Here is a 19,008-nt window from a genome sequence, read left to right as displayed (position 1 = left end):
TATACGCAAAATCAGGGAACATCGTTTTTCTTGCACATAAAAACATAGAATTTGATAAGAATCATTTGGTCCATCTGCCTGTTTTTCCTGATGTAAAGACTCTTAAAGTAAAGTCTTAATTAGTCCTTGGTCTAGATAGCTTTATGCCTATCCCATGCATGTTTTTGTGTGTACGTGTAAATCTTTTATATATATATATATATATATATATATATATATACACACAAAGACAAGATGGCTGCTCCCTGCAGCCCTGCTTTGGTTGTTTATATATCTAAAGCAGTGGTGGAACTACCGGGGCCGCAGGGGTCGAGACTGCGACCGGGCGCTGGAGTTCTGCCACTCAGGAGGGCCCAAGCAGGGCCGGACTGGCCCACCGGGATACCGGGAAATTTCCCGGCGGAGCGGGATTGAAAGGAGCTGGCCGGGCAGGGGGACAATTGCCGAAATCTAATCTAAACCGCCAATGCGGCCGGCCGGCGCTACTTTAATTCTATTTTTTTTTTATTTAATATGGCAAGCTGAATCAGCTTGCCATATTAAATTAAAAAAAAAGAAAGCACCGTATTTGCTCGATTATAAGACGAGGTTTTTTTCAGAGCAAATGCTCTGAAAAATACCCCTCGTCTTATAATCGGGGTCGTCTTGTAATCAGACCTCAAATAGGTCTGACTATGAGACGACTAAGATCCAGATCCCCCGCAGCTGCAGGGGACCTGGATCCTCCTGGTATCCTCCGATTATCAGAGTCTCTGACAGTCGGGGAAGGTCTGCGTGATGGACGCAGACAACCCCTGCTGCTAGCCACACCTCCTTCCGGCTGCAGCGTAAGTTGTCTAAACGAATCGCATAGACATCTACACGCTGCCACAGCTACATGACAGGGGAGTCAGAAGCAACGGTAAGTTTGGGGGAGGGAGTGTTAAATGGGGGGCATAAGGCATTTCTGGAGGCAGAGTGTTCTATGAAATGCCTTTTAACCCCCTTAATGCCACTCTACCTCCAGAAATGCCCTTTTAACTCTCTATACGCCACTCTGCCTCCTGAGATGCCTTTAACCTCCCTATATGCCACTCTGCCCCCATAATAAAGGCATATTATGGGGCACAGTGGCATTTAGAGGGTTTAAAGGCATATCATGGGGCACAGTGGCATATAGGGGGTATAAGGCATTTCTGGAACAGATGTGCATAACTGGGGGGGGCAGGTTGGAAAATAGAAGGAAATATAACTTAGTAAAAAATAAAAAAAAAAATAGTTTACATGAATTAACATTTACTGGTAAAACTTTTTTCCTATAGGGTCGTCTTATAATCAGGCTTTTTTTCCTAAATTAATATTCAGATTTGGGGGGTCGTCTTATAATCAAGGTCGAGCATATACGGTATTAAAGTAGCGCCGGCCAGCCGCATCAGCACCCAGCGGCCGTGTGCGATGGCCGTCTAGTGATCGGAGCAGCGTGAGGGGTGAAAGCTCCGCCTCCTCGCACGGACCTTTCACCCCTCACGCTGCTCCCATCACTATGCGGCCATCAGATTGCTGGAAATGTAAATCTAAATGGCCGCTGCGTGCTGATGCCGCTGGCCGGAGTTACTTTAATACTTTACTTATTTATTTTTAATATGGCAAGCCGATCCGGCATATTAAATAAATAAAAAAAGGATTAAAATAGCTCTGGCCGGCGGCATCAGCACGCAGCGGCCGTTTAGATTTACATTTCCAGCAATCTGATGGCCGCCTAGTGATGATGAGACTGAGAGCAGCGTGAGGGGTGAAAGCTCCGCCCCCTCGCACTCAGACTGCTGTAGCACCGGATGTTTGGTCAGTGACATCCTGTCAGCAGAGAGAACAGTGTGCAGCTACCAGAGGACGGTGATGAAGATGAAAAAGCCCCAAAGTGGAAGAAGTAGAAGGTCAGTAAACTAATTTATTGTTTGAACAAACTGTATAATATTTTTTGTATTTTTAAAAAAGAAAAACAATCAGTATGTGTGTGTATGTACGTGTGGGGGACAAACAACATAATGCTTTTTTAAATGATTAAACAAAAAAAAAATCTCTGTGTCTGTATGTGTTCACAAGTTCAGCTCCCCAGTGCTACCTCTGTCCCCTTTCAGCCCCCCATGTAATCTCTGTCCCCAATGAGCCCCTCCCAGTTTCACCCCTGTCCCCATTCAGCTGCCCAGTGTCACCCCAGTGTCAGGAGGCAAAGTGCTCTATGATATGCCTTTTAACCCCCTTTATGCCACTCTGTCTCCAGAAATGCCTTTTAACCCCCTATATGCCAGAGTGGCTTATAGGGGTATAAGGCATATCAGGGGGCAGAGTGGCAAGCCTGGGGCAGATGTGCATAACTGGGGAGGGCAGGTTGGCAAATAAAAGGAAATAAAACCAAAAATGTAGCTTGAGAAGGGGGGGGGATGGTGTGAGAGGAGGGTAGATCAGGTTGGGGGGACCCTTAACAGATTCTCGCACCGGGGCCCTGAGGCTTCTAGTTACGCCCCTGATCTAAAGGTAGAGATAAATATAAATGCTTTGGGGTTTTATTCTTTGGACATTAACACTTCTCGTTACAAGCTTTAAAGCCAGTAGTGGAACTGCAGTAAGGAAACGTATACATGCACACATTCACTGTTGACAAATCTTTAGCTTCTTCTCGTGTTGCAAATTGTGCTGGTGAGCAACTTGGGGGATAGCAACAGGTCCCTTGTGTCCTACAAATATATGCTACATTAATTAAGGGCATCAGTAAGTGCTTCTTCATGCGTGGAGAGAACAATCTGTGGTTTTTATTATCCTCTTCAATACTCCCATCATCCAAAACACTGCATGTGAAGCAGGTGCTACTTAGCAACGGAACCCTGTTATTTATCCCTAGCCTTTTCCTATTTGAACCCCTTACTCCTTACAAACTCACACCTTCTGTATATGAAGTAATTAACTCATACCTCCCAACCATCGCTGGTGGACAGTCTTGATTTTCAGGCACTACCCTGCTGCCCTGTGCTTGCATGAGGTGGGGGGTCGTGAGCCGGTTGGGGAGATGCTCTATTTACCATGACCAGCCCAGCAAGCAGTGAAATGGATGGCGCTATGTGCTTTTGTAGCACATATCTCTTTCACACACGTTAAAGCTAAGCTCCACAAAAGTGACTGAATGGGTAAGGTACACGGATGGTCCAGCCCTACCTCGAACCACTTTACTGCCCCCCCTGCCACTAACCATGCCCCACGCCCAGCCTGTCTGCTCCCCCCCAACAAAGGGGGACATGGGATATGTTGGGAGATATGTGGTTAAAATTGTCTTCTGTTACCACTGGTCTCTTCTGTTATCCTCTCCTGGTTGTGAATAGAGCAGACCCCTTTAAGATGTGCGCTCCCCTCTTTTCTGATGTTAGAAATCAGCAAGATATATGGCCAGAAGGATTTGATTGTGTTTCCCAAAATAATGTTTTAGCAACAACCGTACAAATGAAAGAGTGTTATAGACATTTTAAATGTATTTTGGATAATTTACTGGTATAAGGAACTGTATGAACTGGTTGATTATTCAATTATAATGAGCTCTACCTCTGACAGGACATGCTGTACTGTAGAAGAAGACTTAAGCAGTTGGCCTGGCTCGCTAAAGAGATTGTTTAAATTGAAACCTTGTCTGCTTTATGGGCAGAATAAAAGTCACCGTTTGGAGATTGGAGCCATCCTAGATCTTCTTTTCCTATTTCAGTTCTGTGTGGGGATAAAGCATGCTTAGGGAGATCAGGGGATCTTCTCGAACTGGCCCAGCAAGCTCTGAGATGGATCCTTCTCATGTGACCACCTTGCCACGTATCAAAGATGAGCTCTGGGATATGAAGTCATGTGATGGCAATCATAGCATGCTGCTTTAATACACTGCAAGCTGGTAAAGTGGATCCTGCCACTAACAACAACCTACAAACCATGGGCACCTGAACGCCAGTCTGGCCCTAATGCAGCCCAAGGGTGGCTTGACATAATTCACCTGGCCTCATGTTTTTTCCCTTCAAACAATAAAGCTTCCATTTCCATTGCAAGCTGTAAGTAAAAGCTTTCACCACAGACTCAGGTTGATCGTAAAATATTAGTAAAGTTTGCATTTTGTACCAATTGTCTAAAATCCTTGATATTTTATTGTTCAGTTACCCTAAAATAATCTTTTCGCATTGAATTTGCTTTACTTGCGTAGTTTGTGTAGCAGGTCTGAGTGGCCCTTTAAGTAATAAAAATCCTTTATCTGATTAAGTTTGTTTCGCATACCCCATATATTTTATCTACATTGCATCCAATTTACGCCAAAGAATTTATAACACTTTCAACATGGGCTGTGTAAGCCGGCAAATTTGTTGTCATTCCAGTAAAAAAAAAAAAATCTAATTTTTATGTAAAAAGAGTGTCTCTCAAGCCAAGGGAATAGAGCCAGATGAACAAATCTTTCTAGTAGACGCTCGAAGAAGCTGAGCTGGGCAACTCGGCGTATTCTGCAAGTCAGCAAATGCTCGTTTCCAATTAACTGCAGACCAGAGCTTCTTATCCATTAGGATACATTAAACCATCCCTTCCAAATCGCATCAGCCGCAAAGCGACGTTTCCACAATTTTACATAAATTTCAGGTGCAATGGAAGGCCACGTTTTGAAATTGCACATTTCTGGTTTGTAAATAATCCACTTTTGTACTTTGGAAATAATAGTTGGAGGTGATAACCTACAGAGAGTAGCAATACCTCTCATGTGTCCCACTTTAGAGGGGTCAGTCCTTCATTTGGCCCTACAGTAAATACATATGTCCCTCTCTGCTTCCCCCCCCAGATGTTTCTCTTTTCTGTCTGCTTAGATGTTTGGTGGGTACTTCATGTTCTAAAGGCAAAAAAGTTCATAAGACTATAGGTGCATGAAAAATGATTAACCTTCTGTCTGATTTTCTCCACTTTTGCATATTTTTGGCTATATAAAATGAAATCTGAGTCAAATATCCACACATAATCCTCACATACTTTAATATTCCATTGAAAATGTATGAAACACCCAATGCTCATGTGAAAAAATAATTGTCCCCTTTGACTCAACATCTACTGTAGTTATGCAACCCGTGGCGGCAATAACTGCAGTTAGACGCTTCCCGTAGTTATCGATCAGTCTCTGAAAGGGCCGTAGAGGTTCCACTGCTTTAATTGAATGGCGTTCGTGGGGGTTCCAGCTTGAACTGATGATTTTGGTAATAAAATTTCAATGGGGACTTTGACTAGGTCATCATAAAGCTTTAAGTTTTTTGTTCTTCAGCCATTCTTATCTAGACAAAGTCGTGTGTTTTGGAATGTTTTGTTGCTTTGTTGTATCTTACAGATAGATGATCTGATGTTCTTCTGTAGAATTCTCTGATACAAAGAAGAATTCATGGTTCTTTCATTGACAGAAAGTTGTCCAGATCCTGATGCAGCAAAGCATACCTAAACCATGATAATGTAACCACCATGTATGCGCACATTTACTTTTGACCATACATGTCCTACTCTTCCACTAACTAGTTGCACAAAGCCACAGTCCGATACGGGTGGGATGTCTACACACATATCTGTCCAGTGCTAAAGCCATGCTTACTAAAACCAATAACTTCACAAGCGTTCAATGTATTTTCTTAAAGGCCAAAAGAAGAGAAGAGATTATAGCACTTTTGAAGAAACAAAGAGAAGATCGGATGAAGGTAATATGAACAATAATTAGACATAGGGAATGCATTCTGTATGATGGGTGGACCCGTTTCATGTGAAGCTCATGGTTTATCTCATGCCCTATACATTTAATAAAGTCCTGTAAGCGTATGTGGTATATAATTGCACGATCATTATATTGATACTGCAGTACGGAGATGTGATATACTGTATATCAATGTGCCAATGTTACTACTAGTAATTTATGAGAACATTGCACAACAGTGTTCTCAGCCTGCCATCCTGATCTTTATTGATCGCTTTTTAAATGAAGTATTAATAATACATTGTGGGTTAGCCCGCTGCAGTGAGTATCTTGCTGTAAATACAGTTCAACCCTTCAGCTGCCGAGTCAGCAATTGCTGATAAATGGCTATTGTTAGTAAACATCCGAGGCCAATCGCTCTGGAGCTTCCTGTTGATTGCAGTATTTGTGTAAAGCAATACTTTTTAGGGAAACAGAGAAAAACAAGGGCATGGGTTACCTTAATTTACTTTTTTTAACTTAAAATATGGAAGCCACTGGGTTCATTGCCTCTAGGTGGAATGCACTCAAGTGTTGGGAAGCAACTGCTGAGAAAGGGAAGCAGTACAGAGGAAGAGTTATATAGATAAATAGGAGAGATAACAAGAAATGTTAGAGATATTGAGAAAGAGAGATGAGATAAAAGGTGGGGTATAATGAGAAAGGGGAGAGATGGGAAGAGAACGGAGAATGATAAAGAAAAAGGGGAGATGTTTGTGTTTGGAAAGTGTTTGCGTGTTAGGGCAAGTTTGTCTAAGGACAAGTAAGTGAGTGGCTCCAAGGGCAAGTGTGAGACAAGATGTTTGCATGTAAGGGCAAGCTTGAATGTGCGTATGTGTATGTAAATTATATAGGCATTTGTAAGGGCAGTGTATATGTGTGTGTATGGGCAGTGTATATATGTGTGTAAGGGCAGTGTATATGTGTGTATATGGGCAGAGTATAAATGTGTGTATGGGCAGGCATGTGTAAGGGCAGTGTATATGTGTATGTATGGGCAGAGTATATGTGTGTGTATGGGCAGGCATGTGTAAAGGCTGTGTATATGTGTGTTTTTGGGCAGAGTATATGTGTGTGTATGGGCAGGCATGTGTAAAGGCTGTGTATATGTGTGTTTTTGGGCATGCACTTGTAAGGGTGGTGTATATGGGCAGAATATATATGTGTGTATGGGCAGGTGTCTGTAAAGGCAGTGTATATGTGTGCATGGGCATGTGTCAGTGTACAGCGCTACAATGAGTACAACCCTAGACTGTGTGGCGTGTCAATGCATGATGTTAAAATGAGTGTGTGTGCGGAATGTCAGTGTACAGTGTTAAACTGTGTGTGTCAGTGTACAGTATTAGGCCGTGTTGAGTATTAGCGTATGTTGTTAGACTGACTGTAAGATGAAATACAGTGTTAGACTGTGTTTGTTGTCAGTGAAAGGTGTTAGAGTGTGTGGGGAGGGTGTCCGTATACAGTGTTTGGGTGGAATGTCCATATACAGTGTTAGACTGTGTGTCAGTGTACATTGTTTGCATGCCAGGGTATGGGCCAGGAGCGCGGTGCGCACATGATGAGGGAAATGCAGAGAGTGGAGTAGTGAGCAGTGAAGAAGCTGTACAGAGTAGAGGACAGAGCGATTATTTTGTGTGCCTGGGTATGATGTACCTGTCTCCCTGACTCACTTGCCCCAGCATAACAAATAATTGCTCTGTATAGCTTCTTTGCTGCTCAAAAATATTCCCACCTATGTAAAAGAGTAGGGGAGCGGGGCCACCAGAGAATATACTTGCCTGGGATGCCACTTGGTCTAGGACTGGCCCTGCATATTCACAATGGCCACTGCCCTAGGCCTGACCCAGGACAGAGCCTCAGCCTCCCCCTCCATGGCCACCATCCTCATTGCTGAACGCAAAGATATGATATCCTGGCACTGTGTCTGTGTTTGAAGGCACATGGAATTGAGTAAAGCACTATGGAGGTTGAGTTGACGCTACACAGCCCTTCATAGTGTAAATGGAATTGTTGGGGAGATTAGGAATCTCCAATGTAACCATCTCACTAAGCAATGGTAGATGGGTTGGTTCGCCACCTTACCAGAATACATCACTGATTCACATTGTAGAATGCTGATAATAATGCAATAATTGCTTAATCATAACCCATTACAACCTAATCGCACTGTGTTTCGTTTATTTAGAAAGAAGCTGTTTCTCTGGCATATAAACCAGTCATGAAAGAGAGAGAGTCAAGGTAAGTGTTTTTATAATATGGTGACCAGTTCAGGTAGGGCCAGTCTGTTTTTAGCATTCTCAACCAGTACATCTCTCTGCCCCACATGGGCATTATCACTGCCGGTCCAAGTGCTTCCAGCAGGTTCACTCAAAGCAATCTTTGAACGAGGCTCAGGGCTGCCAGCGATAACCCACATCAGTTCAGACCAGTATTTGGCCCAGCAGGTTGCCAATATGTGTTACATGTAAACTGCTAAATGCCATGGCTGTCCCATGCGTGTGATCAGTTAAATATGCTCCCTAGTCCTTCCCTAGTTTAGTGGCAACATTACCAGTTGGAAAGCTAAAGTATGAAATCAGAGCAGCTTCCAAAGGAATTAGTTACAGACTCAGTGACCCCAGGAATCGGTAACCCCGTTCACCCTTATATTGCTGTAAAATCCCTGAGATCTGGGGTTCCCAAGTATCCGGTCTTATTGCATAGAAATATATTCCATCATGTTACATCATGAAAGAGCAAATACGCTGCAGAGCAAGATATGCCTAGAGATTTATCTTTTCGCTCTTATTTATCTCATCTACCTGCTTAATTTATTATAAAAACAACCTCATTGGGAAATATTTTATGGCTAACATTTAATTAACCTATAAAGCAAATCTGAGTTTTTAACATGCTTCGCTAGAGCCATATTGAGTAATGTAGCCGTATTAGACATTTTTTTCTGGACACGTCAGAATGTACGTGTTGTATGCCGGCAGCTTCCTTTATTATGCAGATGTGTAATTTCCATTAAGTAATTGATTTCCTTCTTCAAGGTAATATCTCACACGGTAGCACTATAGGTCATCAACATGTACAAATTAGATGTGTCCTGGAGAAAAATGGCTGATATGACATGCCTTGGGCAGACCTATGTGTGTTTATTCTGAGTATACAAGAGATCTTTATTGATTACTTTGTAATTTAGTCAGCAGTTTGCCTGACATTAACATGACATAAAAAATATAGAATCATGGTCTAGGCTTATGTATAGCTAAATTCTAAGGTAGCCAACTTCCAAGAGTCAGACACTTTTTGAACGACAACTAGTCAGTGGGCATATGGCTGTCGGAAGACTGAGAGTCATGGGCGTTGTAGTTCAATAACAGTTACATTCACATAAATCATTCATTCATGTGATTGTAAGGGATATGCACCAACAACAATTAAACCAGCTTTAACATAAACTCTTTTATATCATAATAAATAAAGACACTGACAACTTTGTATTGGATAAACAGGCCGTGGTCTTTTATTTAGCTTACAATGTAACATCAATCAATTACTTACATCAACAGAAACATTATAACCATAAAGCAACTCTTGGTCCAAGCCCCAGAGTGCAGCCATACTTAAAAACTCAAAGACCATCCGCCCTAAAGCCAAGACAGTCAAAACCACCAGCCGCGAATGGACAATCAAACATTCGCGGCCCACCCCATAAGAACCACGGCCTGTTCCACCATCAACTGCAAATTCAGATTAAAGATATCATTGCCAATATCTGAAAGATGAATTCCATCCTTCCTATAGACACCTTTACAACAACCTTCCAAATCACTGTGCCTAAAGCTAAAACACAATGCTCTATGCAGCTTGTGCCTGACCCTTTCTAAAGCTTTAAATTCAGGTCTGCCTGACCACACTAATCTTGGTATAATGTCAGACCAAACGAAACACACACTATAGAAATGATTTTTTTAAATTACGTATCAATTCCTTAAAAAGCAGCAATAACTCTTTGCCTAAATCATTTCCTCCACAGTGAATGATAACACTATCAGGACATGGAAATATAGAAACATATTCCTGCAATATACTCTGCAGCTGGCAGATACCTAAACCACAAATACCTAACCAAAACATTTTAACATATCTAGCATCAAAACCAAGGTTTTCTCCTCCCTTTCTTATTTCCGCTCTTCTTTGAGCCCAAAAAATGAAGGAGTGTCCAATAATCCATACTATTTTCGGGTAATGACCTGAAAAAGAAAAATGTTAGCAAACTTATATTTTAAAACGGTCCGTTTCCCATCTCCCAATCCTTTAAATTATTGAATTATCTAGGCCTAACCTAGCAGCCTCCGTAGCTACTCCAATTCTTAAAGAGTGTAAAGAATAATTTTCTTTCCCCAGACCCAGCGCGAACAAACACTTCTTTAAAATATGTTTGGCTTTCAATCAAATATTATTCATAAGACACAAATAAACTAAACGCCGTAATAAATTTATTACCGGTAATGACCTGGCTGTCAAAGTGTTCACAACCCAAACTACCCCCATATTATCGCAATTCAACAAAATTCTCCTGTTACTCCAGGATTGACCCCAGCAATTCCCAGAGCCACGACTACTGGAAATAACTCCAGCAATACTAATTTCTTTGTCCAACCTGCTTCGTACCAATCCAAAAGCCATTTAGCAACAGCCCATTTACCTTGCCAGAAAATTCCAAAACCAGATGAACCCGCTGCATCCGTGAAAAACTCCAATTCATCATTACTGATAAAATCATTTTGCCATATGGCTGCACCGTTACATTTTTTCGGAAACAACTTCCAGATTAACAAATCTTCCTTAACCTGCCTAGTAACCCTAACTCTGTGAAAACCTATCTTCTTCCCGGCAATAGCTTTTGCCATCTGTCTGGAAAAAAACTCTACCCAAAGGGATTATCCTAGTAGCAAAGTTCAATAAAACAAGTAAAGACAGGAAACCCTTAACTGTCACCTTATTAGCTGACAAAACCACATTAATCATAAATCGCAATTTAACAATTTTGTCATTAGGTAACCTAAATAACATATTAACCGTGTCTATCTCTATTCCTAAAAATAATAAAGAAGTAGCTGGAAAAACGGAATACCAAAATAATCTGATAAAGCAAAAAAGGAATTCAACAACTTTAAGCAATCTAAACTATCAGGCTTACCTACAAACAAAAAATTGTCTCAATAATGAAGTAGAGAATCTAAACCAGCAACTCTCTTAACTGCCCATTCTACAAAACATGCAAAAGCTTCAAAATAAAAACATGAAATGGAACATCCCATCGGCAAACATTTATCAAAGTAGAATTGACCATTAAAATGAAAGCCTAGAGAAGGAAAACAAAGAGGGTTAATAGGCAAGAGCCGAAAAGCAGCCTCTATGTCCACTTTAGCAAGCAAAGCATTTTCCCCAAACCTTCCCACCCTCTTCAAAGCATCTTCAAAGCTTGCATAATGAACAGGAAAATCAGCTGTGCAAATCTCATCATTAAGAGAACCACCTTTTGGAAATGAAAGATGATGAATTAACCTGTATGATCCTTTTTCTTTCTTTGGAACCAAACCCAAAGGCGACAACCTAAAGTTATCAAACGGAGGAAATGGAAAGGGGCCTGCAACTCTTCCGAGCAAAACTTCTTTCTTAATCTTCTCCTCAACTATGGCAAGATTACCCTCTACCGATTTAAGGTTATTAACCCAACATAGGTTATCACCTTTAAAAAACAGAATATTAAAACCAAATTTAAACCCGTCATAGAAGAGCTTAGCCATCCGTTTGTTTGGATAATTGTTTAAAAAGGGGAGCAGATTTAACTGACTCACCGGTGTCTCCGCTTTTTGGAAACTGGTCCTTCCCTTGTCCCCTACGAAAACTTTTACTAGCTGGGTGGCTTCCAGCACAAATTGTACATTCATGTTTAAATCTGCACAAGTTAGGCCACTTACATTGGGAATCATTAAATGACCAACAGATTCCTTTTTGACGCATCTGCTGTGCATTAACCCCTTGCGACCTAACAGTAGACAAATTCTTCTGAGGGAGCATGACACTAACCCAAGTTCCTACGTCCTTTGTTCCCCACTGAAGGTTCTTATGCACAGCTAGCTTTTGTCTGAAAATCTTGTCGTAATTAAACCAAGATAATCCTCCAAAATTTTTATATGCCTCTAAGACTGCTTCTAAGTGCTGAAACAATCCTGCACTTTTTCCGCTATGTTTCTCACATAAAACACTAGCAAAAATACAGAACGCTTGAAGCCAATTATTAAACGATCTAGGAATCAGTCGCCTCCTGTCATCATCCTTATCATGTTTTAGCAAGAATTCTTTAGATGCAGGTAATAAAGATAGTATATCCACATAGTCACCATTCCAAATCTTTTCCTTAATAGCCAGACTCAAATGAAATCCAATTTCAGATACTAATGATTCCTTCATACACGACTCGTTAACAACACTTTGTTTAACCCTTTCCCCCCAAGCCTGAGCTGGACTGGGAGACTGCATTTCTTTCAAAAAAAAAACAACCAGAGAACCTACTAATTCACCAAGCTTATCAATATTAGATTAAGAGTGGCACTGCTTACAAAATTCCATTTTCTGTTCTGCAGCTCAGGTCAAGATCCAGGAGTACTTGAAGATATAAAGGCGGTTGAGCAGCTTAAATAATAATATAATGTGTATATGGTGAGGTGTACACCGTGGATCTTCACACCAGCCCCATCATCATGTTCTGCACAATTACCTTCTTGAGGACCATAGGGCCATGCTCGCATGTTACCCTCCAAAAACAGGATAATTTGTTGAGTATTACTTAATCCTTGTATTTAACATTTATCAAAGTAGAATTGACCATTAAAATGAAAGCCTAGAGAAGGAAAACAAAGATTGTTTTCGTAATTTTGCATTTCAAGCTTGTCACCAACTAAAGTCTTTTAAAAAAAAGACCAAGTGGACAGATTTATGAAGATCGTTATATTCTTATGGTTTTGTAGCAGAACGCTCTTCTCTGCTCAATAATTGATATGTTGGCAGGTCAGCAAGTAAATAATGTTCTGAGTTGTACCATAATGTCTTTCAATAAAGACCTGATTCATTTCTCCCTACTTAGCACTGTCAAGTTTTTTTGATTCTAGATACTTAGTGCACCTAAAAAAACTGTGGTCGTTCTATAAAGAGTTTGATGTGTCATGATGTACGGTGAGAGCATCGCCATTATTAGTATTTTATAAACGCATAATGATGTGGGATGAAACTAATTTGAAAAATAAAAAACTGTACAATTTGTTTTGTTGATATTCTCCTGGACTAAAAAATAATAAGTGGTAGAAGTTCTGGATTTATTGTTCAGGTACCCTTGAAGTATTAGGGCCATTGGCTACCCCATGCACATGGTCGGAGGGTCATTGGTATACAGTGGGTGAGGCTTGAGGGAAATATGGTGTCACAATGGTGGAAGTGGGAAGTGTTAAGGTTAACCACTCCCCCTTTTGACGCCTCCCCTTTTGCCTTCTGGGAAAGATAGGTGATATAAAACATCTCACACACCCTGCCCCGCATGCCTCTCATTGACTAGTCCTTCACGTTAAATACATTTCCACAACTAAATGTTGGAAACACATTTTGCTTCATTGATGTTTATTTAATGTGTTGTTGAAAGCTGAGTACAGTGTGGGGTTCTTCAGCTTCTGTTCTTTCCTATTACAAAAAATAAATAAAATATAATTAGAAAACGTAATTTATTCTAAAGACCAAAGATGCTATGAAGGTAAAAATGTATCTCTGTTAACTCCCAATGTCCAGGGTAATCCTAATGCTTCGATTGCTACTATCTATAGTTTTTACGCTTATTATTCATCCCACTACTTACCTTCCTTTCAACGATCTAGACCCTGTTTCCACTAATATAATCTCTCCCTTTCATCTGCTACAGTGATGGTGTCATCTCTACCTCATTTATTTCTCCTTATTACTCAGGGTTACAGTTACAATCCATGCACTAATAGGCTCAAATGGCACATGTACTTCTCCTCCCCACACACAAAAGCAATTAATGGGTGAGATACAGGCAAATCAAGATAGAGAATGCTAAAACAAGGCGCTACAAAGGGATAACAATATGGTCTGTTGGGTCCCATACACGAAGGACCTCTACAGAAGAGCTTCATCTGCCTTATCAAGGTCCCATCATCCCCTTCCATTGGTGCTTCTACTTGCTCTTCTTTAAAACCTGATCTCAGACTCAAGTTGCCATCTTACTCTATTGTGACTTTAATGATAATTCAATAATTATGCAATTATTATTTTTTTATGGAATTGCTTCAGAAGCCGTATATGTGATTACCTGTTTATTTCTTCTCAAAACATCTAAGGTAGCCTTTGAACCTGTGAAAAAATGTTCTGAAATAATAAATATTAATTAAAAAGCCAGAAGATTCTGTTGATGTATCCAGTTTGGTTGGAGGATGACTTTTTTTAAAAAAAATTATTGATCTAAAAATGTTTGCTTCAATATTATAGTTACACACAGGAAACTACATATGAAATTGTAAAATGTGTATGAAATATGTATCTACCAGATATAATGAGGAAAATCAAAACTATTCCAGATTAGGTATGATATGTTGTCCCTGCAGATATGTTAATACCAAAGGGGCTGTGTTTTGATAACTATAATATTCGCTTTTTTTTTATGGGTACCTAAGGAATAAGTAATAATATTGCAGTATTTGATAATATGGTAGAAAATATGAATTTTGCCGTCTGGATGGTTCAATTTATTGTAACTGATCCATAGTTTTCTACCTGCTTCCATAAAAGCTTTTCTATGCTCCCCAGTCTGCCCAAATGATGTTAGATTCCAACGCACTATATGATTTATGATGTCATATAGTCTGCTTCCTAATGCCATTGTGGGACTTGCGTTAAATTGGGCAACAGTGGTTAATAATGTAAAATCTAACAGACAACAATCTATGACTTGGACAGATAAGTTGATGCCATACGTAATTTATAAAACATTATCTCCTCTTTGGAACTCCCATCTACACATTTTTTTTTATAAACATTTAGAACAAAATTTGTGCAAATTAAATACATGGAAAACTTTCTATAAAAAAGTCACCACTGTTTATGGATGGAAAAATAAGGATATTCTGGCACAAGGTACGTTTTCATAACATGTCACTGGTCCAAGGAACTGGGTGGGAAATCATAAAAAATAGTCAACTTTGTAAAGCTACTAGACAAGAAATGTTTTTTGTTTTTTTTTCTGTTTTAAGATATTTTATTAAAGTTTCTTATAAAAGGATATAAGACGAATACATACAGATATAAAATACATAGTCTTTGTAGCGACCCAGAACAGCCTGATTAAGTCAATGGAGTTAATATGCATGTCCATTGTAATATAAACCAGTTGTACCACTCTTACTATACAACAACAGGGTAAGAAAAAAAACCAAAGATCACTTATTGGGTCAAGAATATAATTTAAATATGTATTTAACATTCATACAAACGTCATACATTTATACAGTACATACACATTCAGCGGCGATGGAGGGGAGCCCAATAATTATCCATCGGTTATTAAGGGATATCACTGCAACACTAATCCCATTGGGGTGTTAGCTTTTAGAAAGGCCACATAACATTAGCTAATACTTGTATATGAGAGACAAAGTTTGGAAAAGAGAGATTAGATAAAAGATATATTTCAGATATTAGAGTGTATATCTTGAGTATAGTCGAACCATAAGGACCAGATAGCATTATATTTGGGAAGATTTTGATTTAAAGACTAAAAATATCTTTCCATATTTGCTTGGAACATGATTTACTTAGTAATCTCAATCCAACTAGGAGCTTCCACATTGTGCCAATTCCTAGCGAGGCAGATTTTTATAGAAAGTAAGATGTTAACTGCTAGTATTTTGCATGGACTGGGTGCAGAAGGTAAATCCAGGTGGAAAAGCCAAGTAGGGGAATGTAGGGAGACTTTAGATTTAAATATATATGTGAGAAGCCTAGTTGCTTCTATCTTAATATTCCCTAATTTAGAACATGCCCACCAAATATGGAGTTGAGTTCCCGTCTCAGAACCACATCTCCAACATAAGCTACAATTTAAATTTGAGAATCTACTTAATCAAAGGGGGACTAAATACCATCGGTGTAAAAGTTTAAAAAACATCTCATGGAGGTTAACTGAATGGACCGCCTTCTTAACCATTAACCATGTCGATACCCAGCTTTCCATAGAGAAGGAGATATCAAATTCATTTTGCCATTTCTCTATAGAGAGAGGTAATGTAGCCTCTTTCACCATGTCCAAATGAATTATTATCCTAGATATTACATTTTTTTTATAATGTTTGTTAATGAATATATCAAGGTCAGAAGGTGGGTGGACTACCTGGGAGCGCAAAAAGTGTTTCAATCTAAAATATAGAAATAACTCATTATCAGGGATCCTAAACCTGGTCTGTAAATCTACAAAGGTCAGAATAGAATTATTCAATATAAGGTCTCCAAGTGTCAGGATATTATTTATTGTCCAGTTAAATCTATATTCTGGACGTAGTATTTTAACACCTTCAGAGGAGTCGAAAACGTAAAATCTGTTTTTGCTCCAAATAGGATGCTAAATTTATATCTTGTTTTTAGAGCATCTTGTATAATCGGGTTCGTAAAATTTTGTTGTTTTACTACAGAGGGGTTAAGCCAGAAAATATTAAACAAATCCTGTTCTTTTGCCTGAGCACGTTCACAATGAAGCCAGCCTACATTTTTGTCTTTTTTAATATCCCAATATAATATGTGTGTAAGCATTGCAACATTGCAATATTCTTAAATCTGGAAATCCAAGACCTGGATGCCTATAACTTCTTGTAATCGTTTTCTGGTTAATTCTATATTTTCAGTTTTGCCAAACAAATGGAAAAAAAACTATTTCAAGAAGTTGTCCAAAATATGCCCAGAAACGCGAAGTGGAATAATCCTAAAAATATATGAGATTTTAGGAATCAAATAAGATTTTATCAGATTGATTCTAGCAAGCCATGAAAATTCCACTGATTTCATTCTTGCTATTTGAGAAACAAAATCATTCATCAAAAATTCGTAATTAATACAAATAAGTTTCTTTAAATTAAACATTAGTCTTATACCCAGGTGTTAGAAAAATGCATATGTTATCGTAAATATTATCGCTGACAAAGACATCCGAAAGTAGAAAAAGTCTAGTCTATGATATATGCACGAGTTCCTGCCAACACTTCTACTCTATGTTATTATATATATATATATATATATGTGTGTGTGCAAAGGGTCAAGTCTAGGCCATTCTTAATTATGCATCTTAAGAGGCGTAACCTGCTTGAAAAGTAACCAATCAGAATGATGCATGCTATTAGAAGTAGATAAGAGGTTATATAAACCATGTAATCCAAACGTGTAATCAGATAACGCTTCGATGTATGTGTGTTGTGTGCCTTGTCTCGATTATGCGCATGATCTAAATAAATTAAAACTCTTTCTGAGGAGAATTCGACCATTAATTCAGCCAACCTTTTGGTGCCCCGTGTGAGGAGGTCCTGACCGGAGACCGGGACGACGGTCCTGAGGAACCGTATCAAGTACTACTAACCACCCCAGGGCGTGTAAGATAGCGGAGAGGAGTTGTTGGATACATCAGTCGCACTGTAAGAAGGTAACACCACTTGCTGGTAGTCACTCATTAAGTCTGGGTACAAAGGGGGGTCCAGACGATAGGTTGGACTCGTCTCAAGCCGGTGAAGAAATCCATTCCCTAAACCCTGAGTTGAAGGCCAGGTAGGATGAAGGTGTGGTGCCTGCTTATAGTTTTTTCGGGTAGTGACTGATGCTTTTACAATAATTCCTTATTCTAATGCTAATGCTAAGTGGGATGAGAACAAGAAGGTGACCAGATGGGAAGATACCAAAGCAAAAAATCTGACTTTTTCATTAACAGGAGATAGTTCCATTGTCATTGATCTGTGTAAACTGATTAATTGTGAAAATATTGGTCAAGCAAGAATCTATGCTAAGGCCGATGTATATGTATGCTGGATGCCCGAAAAGCCCCCTGGAAAACGAAGTATAACATCATGCCTTGGTTGGGATTATGCTATGTGGAAAACAGCTAATCGAGATTGGGGATATGATATACCCGGGGCAAGAGCTAGTAAGATTATCTGTAAAAAGATTACAATCTGAATATACAACCTTTGATAATTGTAATAAATGGCTATTTACTTTAAAAGAACCTATGAAGACGGATGAAAGACTATATACCATAGGTGTGTGGGTTTCTGATAGAGACCCGCAGGGAACTTTCTTTTTATCTTTTCCAGAAAATAAGGTCCAAGCAGAAAGAGTTACAGATCTAGAAAGAAAAACAAATTGAGGAAATTGAGACAGGGGTAATTCGGAATACCAATTTGAATTTTATTGATCAAATTGCCCTGGAAGCAGGATTCCATGGAGATAACGTTTGGTTGGAGTGGCTTCAATTTACTGTATAGAGTCTAAGCAAAGAGAATTGTATAGTCTGTTTTCCAGTGTCATTTCCATTAACAAAAGAGAATAATCCAGTCGGATTTGACTGTATAATAAAATTATTTAATAAGACTTATACCCCGACTGGAAATGAAACGTGTCATACATTAGACTTGTTATTTCCCAAGGTTAAAAGAGCTCAATTACCTCAAACAGTGCAAATATATGAGGGAAATTACACCTGTATGAAACTTCAGGGTAACAAAAGCTATTTTAATTATAAAGATTTGCCTTATTCACTATGTGTCGAGACTTTTCCCACAGGACTGCGACAGCCAACCCAGATGAAAGCAGATATTTGGTGGTTGTGCGGAGACCGGAAAAATAAGACCTTTCATCGATCCAAGAGGAAAAGGAAAATGTGCTGTAATACAACTCTTCGTACCTATAAACCTGTTAACTTCACAGAAGGAGCCAAAGTCAAGGAAAAGACGACCAATACAACCACAAGGATCGTTTGATGATCGAATACATATTGATGAAATTGGAGTACCACGAGGAGTTCCGAATGAGTTCAAAGCCCGAAACCAAATTGCTGCAGGTTTCGAGTCGATCATTTCCTGGTGGAGTACAAAAGCGAAAAACGTGGATTGGATAAACTAAATCTATTATAATCAACCGCGGTTTGTGAATTATACTCGAGA

The 19,008-nt window shown here is 39.4% G+C and overlaps 1 protein-coding gene across 1 annotated transcript in view; it reads left to right on the top strand.

Annotated features, from left to right (window-relative positions):
* Positions 1 to 18,962, top strand: part of LOC149298011 (cilia- and flagella-associated protein HOATZ-like) — a 31,447-nt gene extending 12,485 nt beyond the window's left edge. Inside the window, exons 4-6 of the mRNA XM_089487873.1 lie at positions 5,661 to 5,720; positions 7,938 to 7,990; positions 18,773 to 18,962. Coding sequence (XP_089343999.1) covers positions 5,661 to 5,720; positions 7,938 to 7,990; positions 18,773 to 18,962 — 303 coding nt within the window. The remainder of the gene's footprint in view (positions 1 to 5,660; positions 5,721 to 7,937; positions 7,991 to 18,772) is intronic.
* Positions 18,963 to 19,008: the final 46 nt, after the last annotated feature.

Source organism: Sceloporus occidentalis, unplaced genomic scaffold (genome assembly GCF_023333645.1).
Source record: "Sceloporus occidentalis isolate IW3139 unplaced genomic scaffold, rSceOcc1.0.p SCAF_35, whole genome shotgun sequence".
NCBI lineage: Eukaryota > Metazoa > Chordata > Lepidosauria > Squamata > Phrynosomatidae > Sceloporus > Sceloporus occidentalis.
This window is presented reverse-complemented; position numbering and strand designations above follow the sequence as displayed.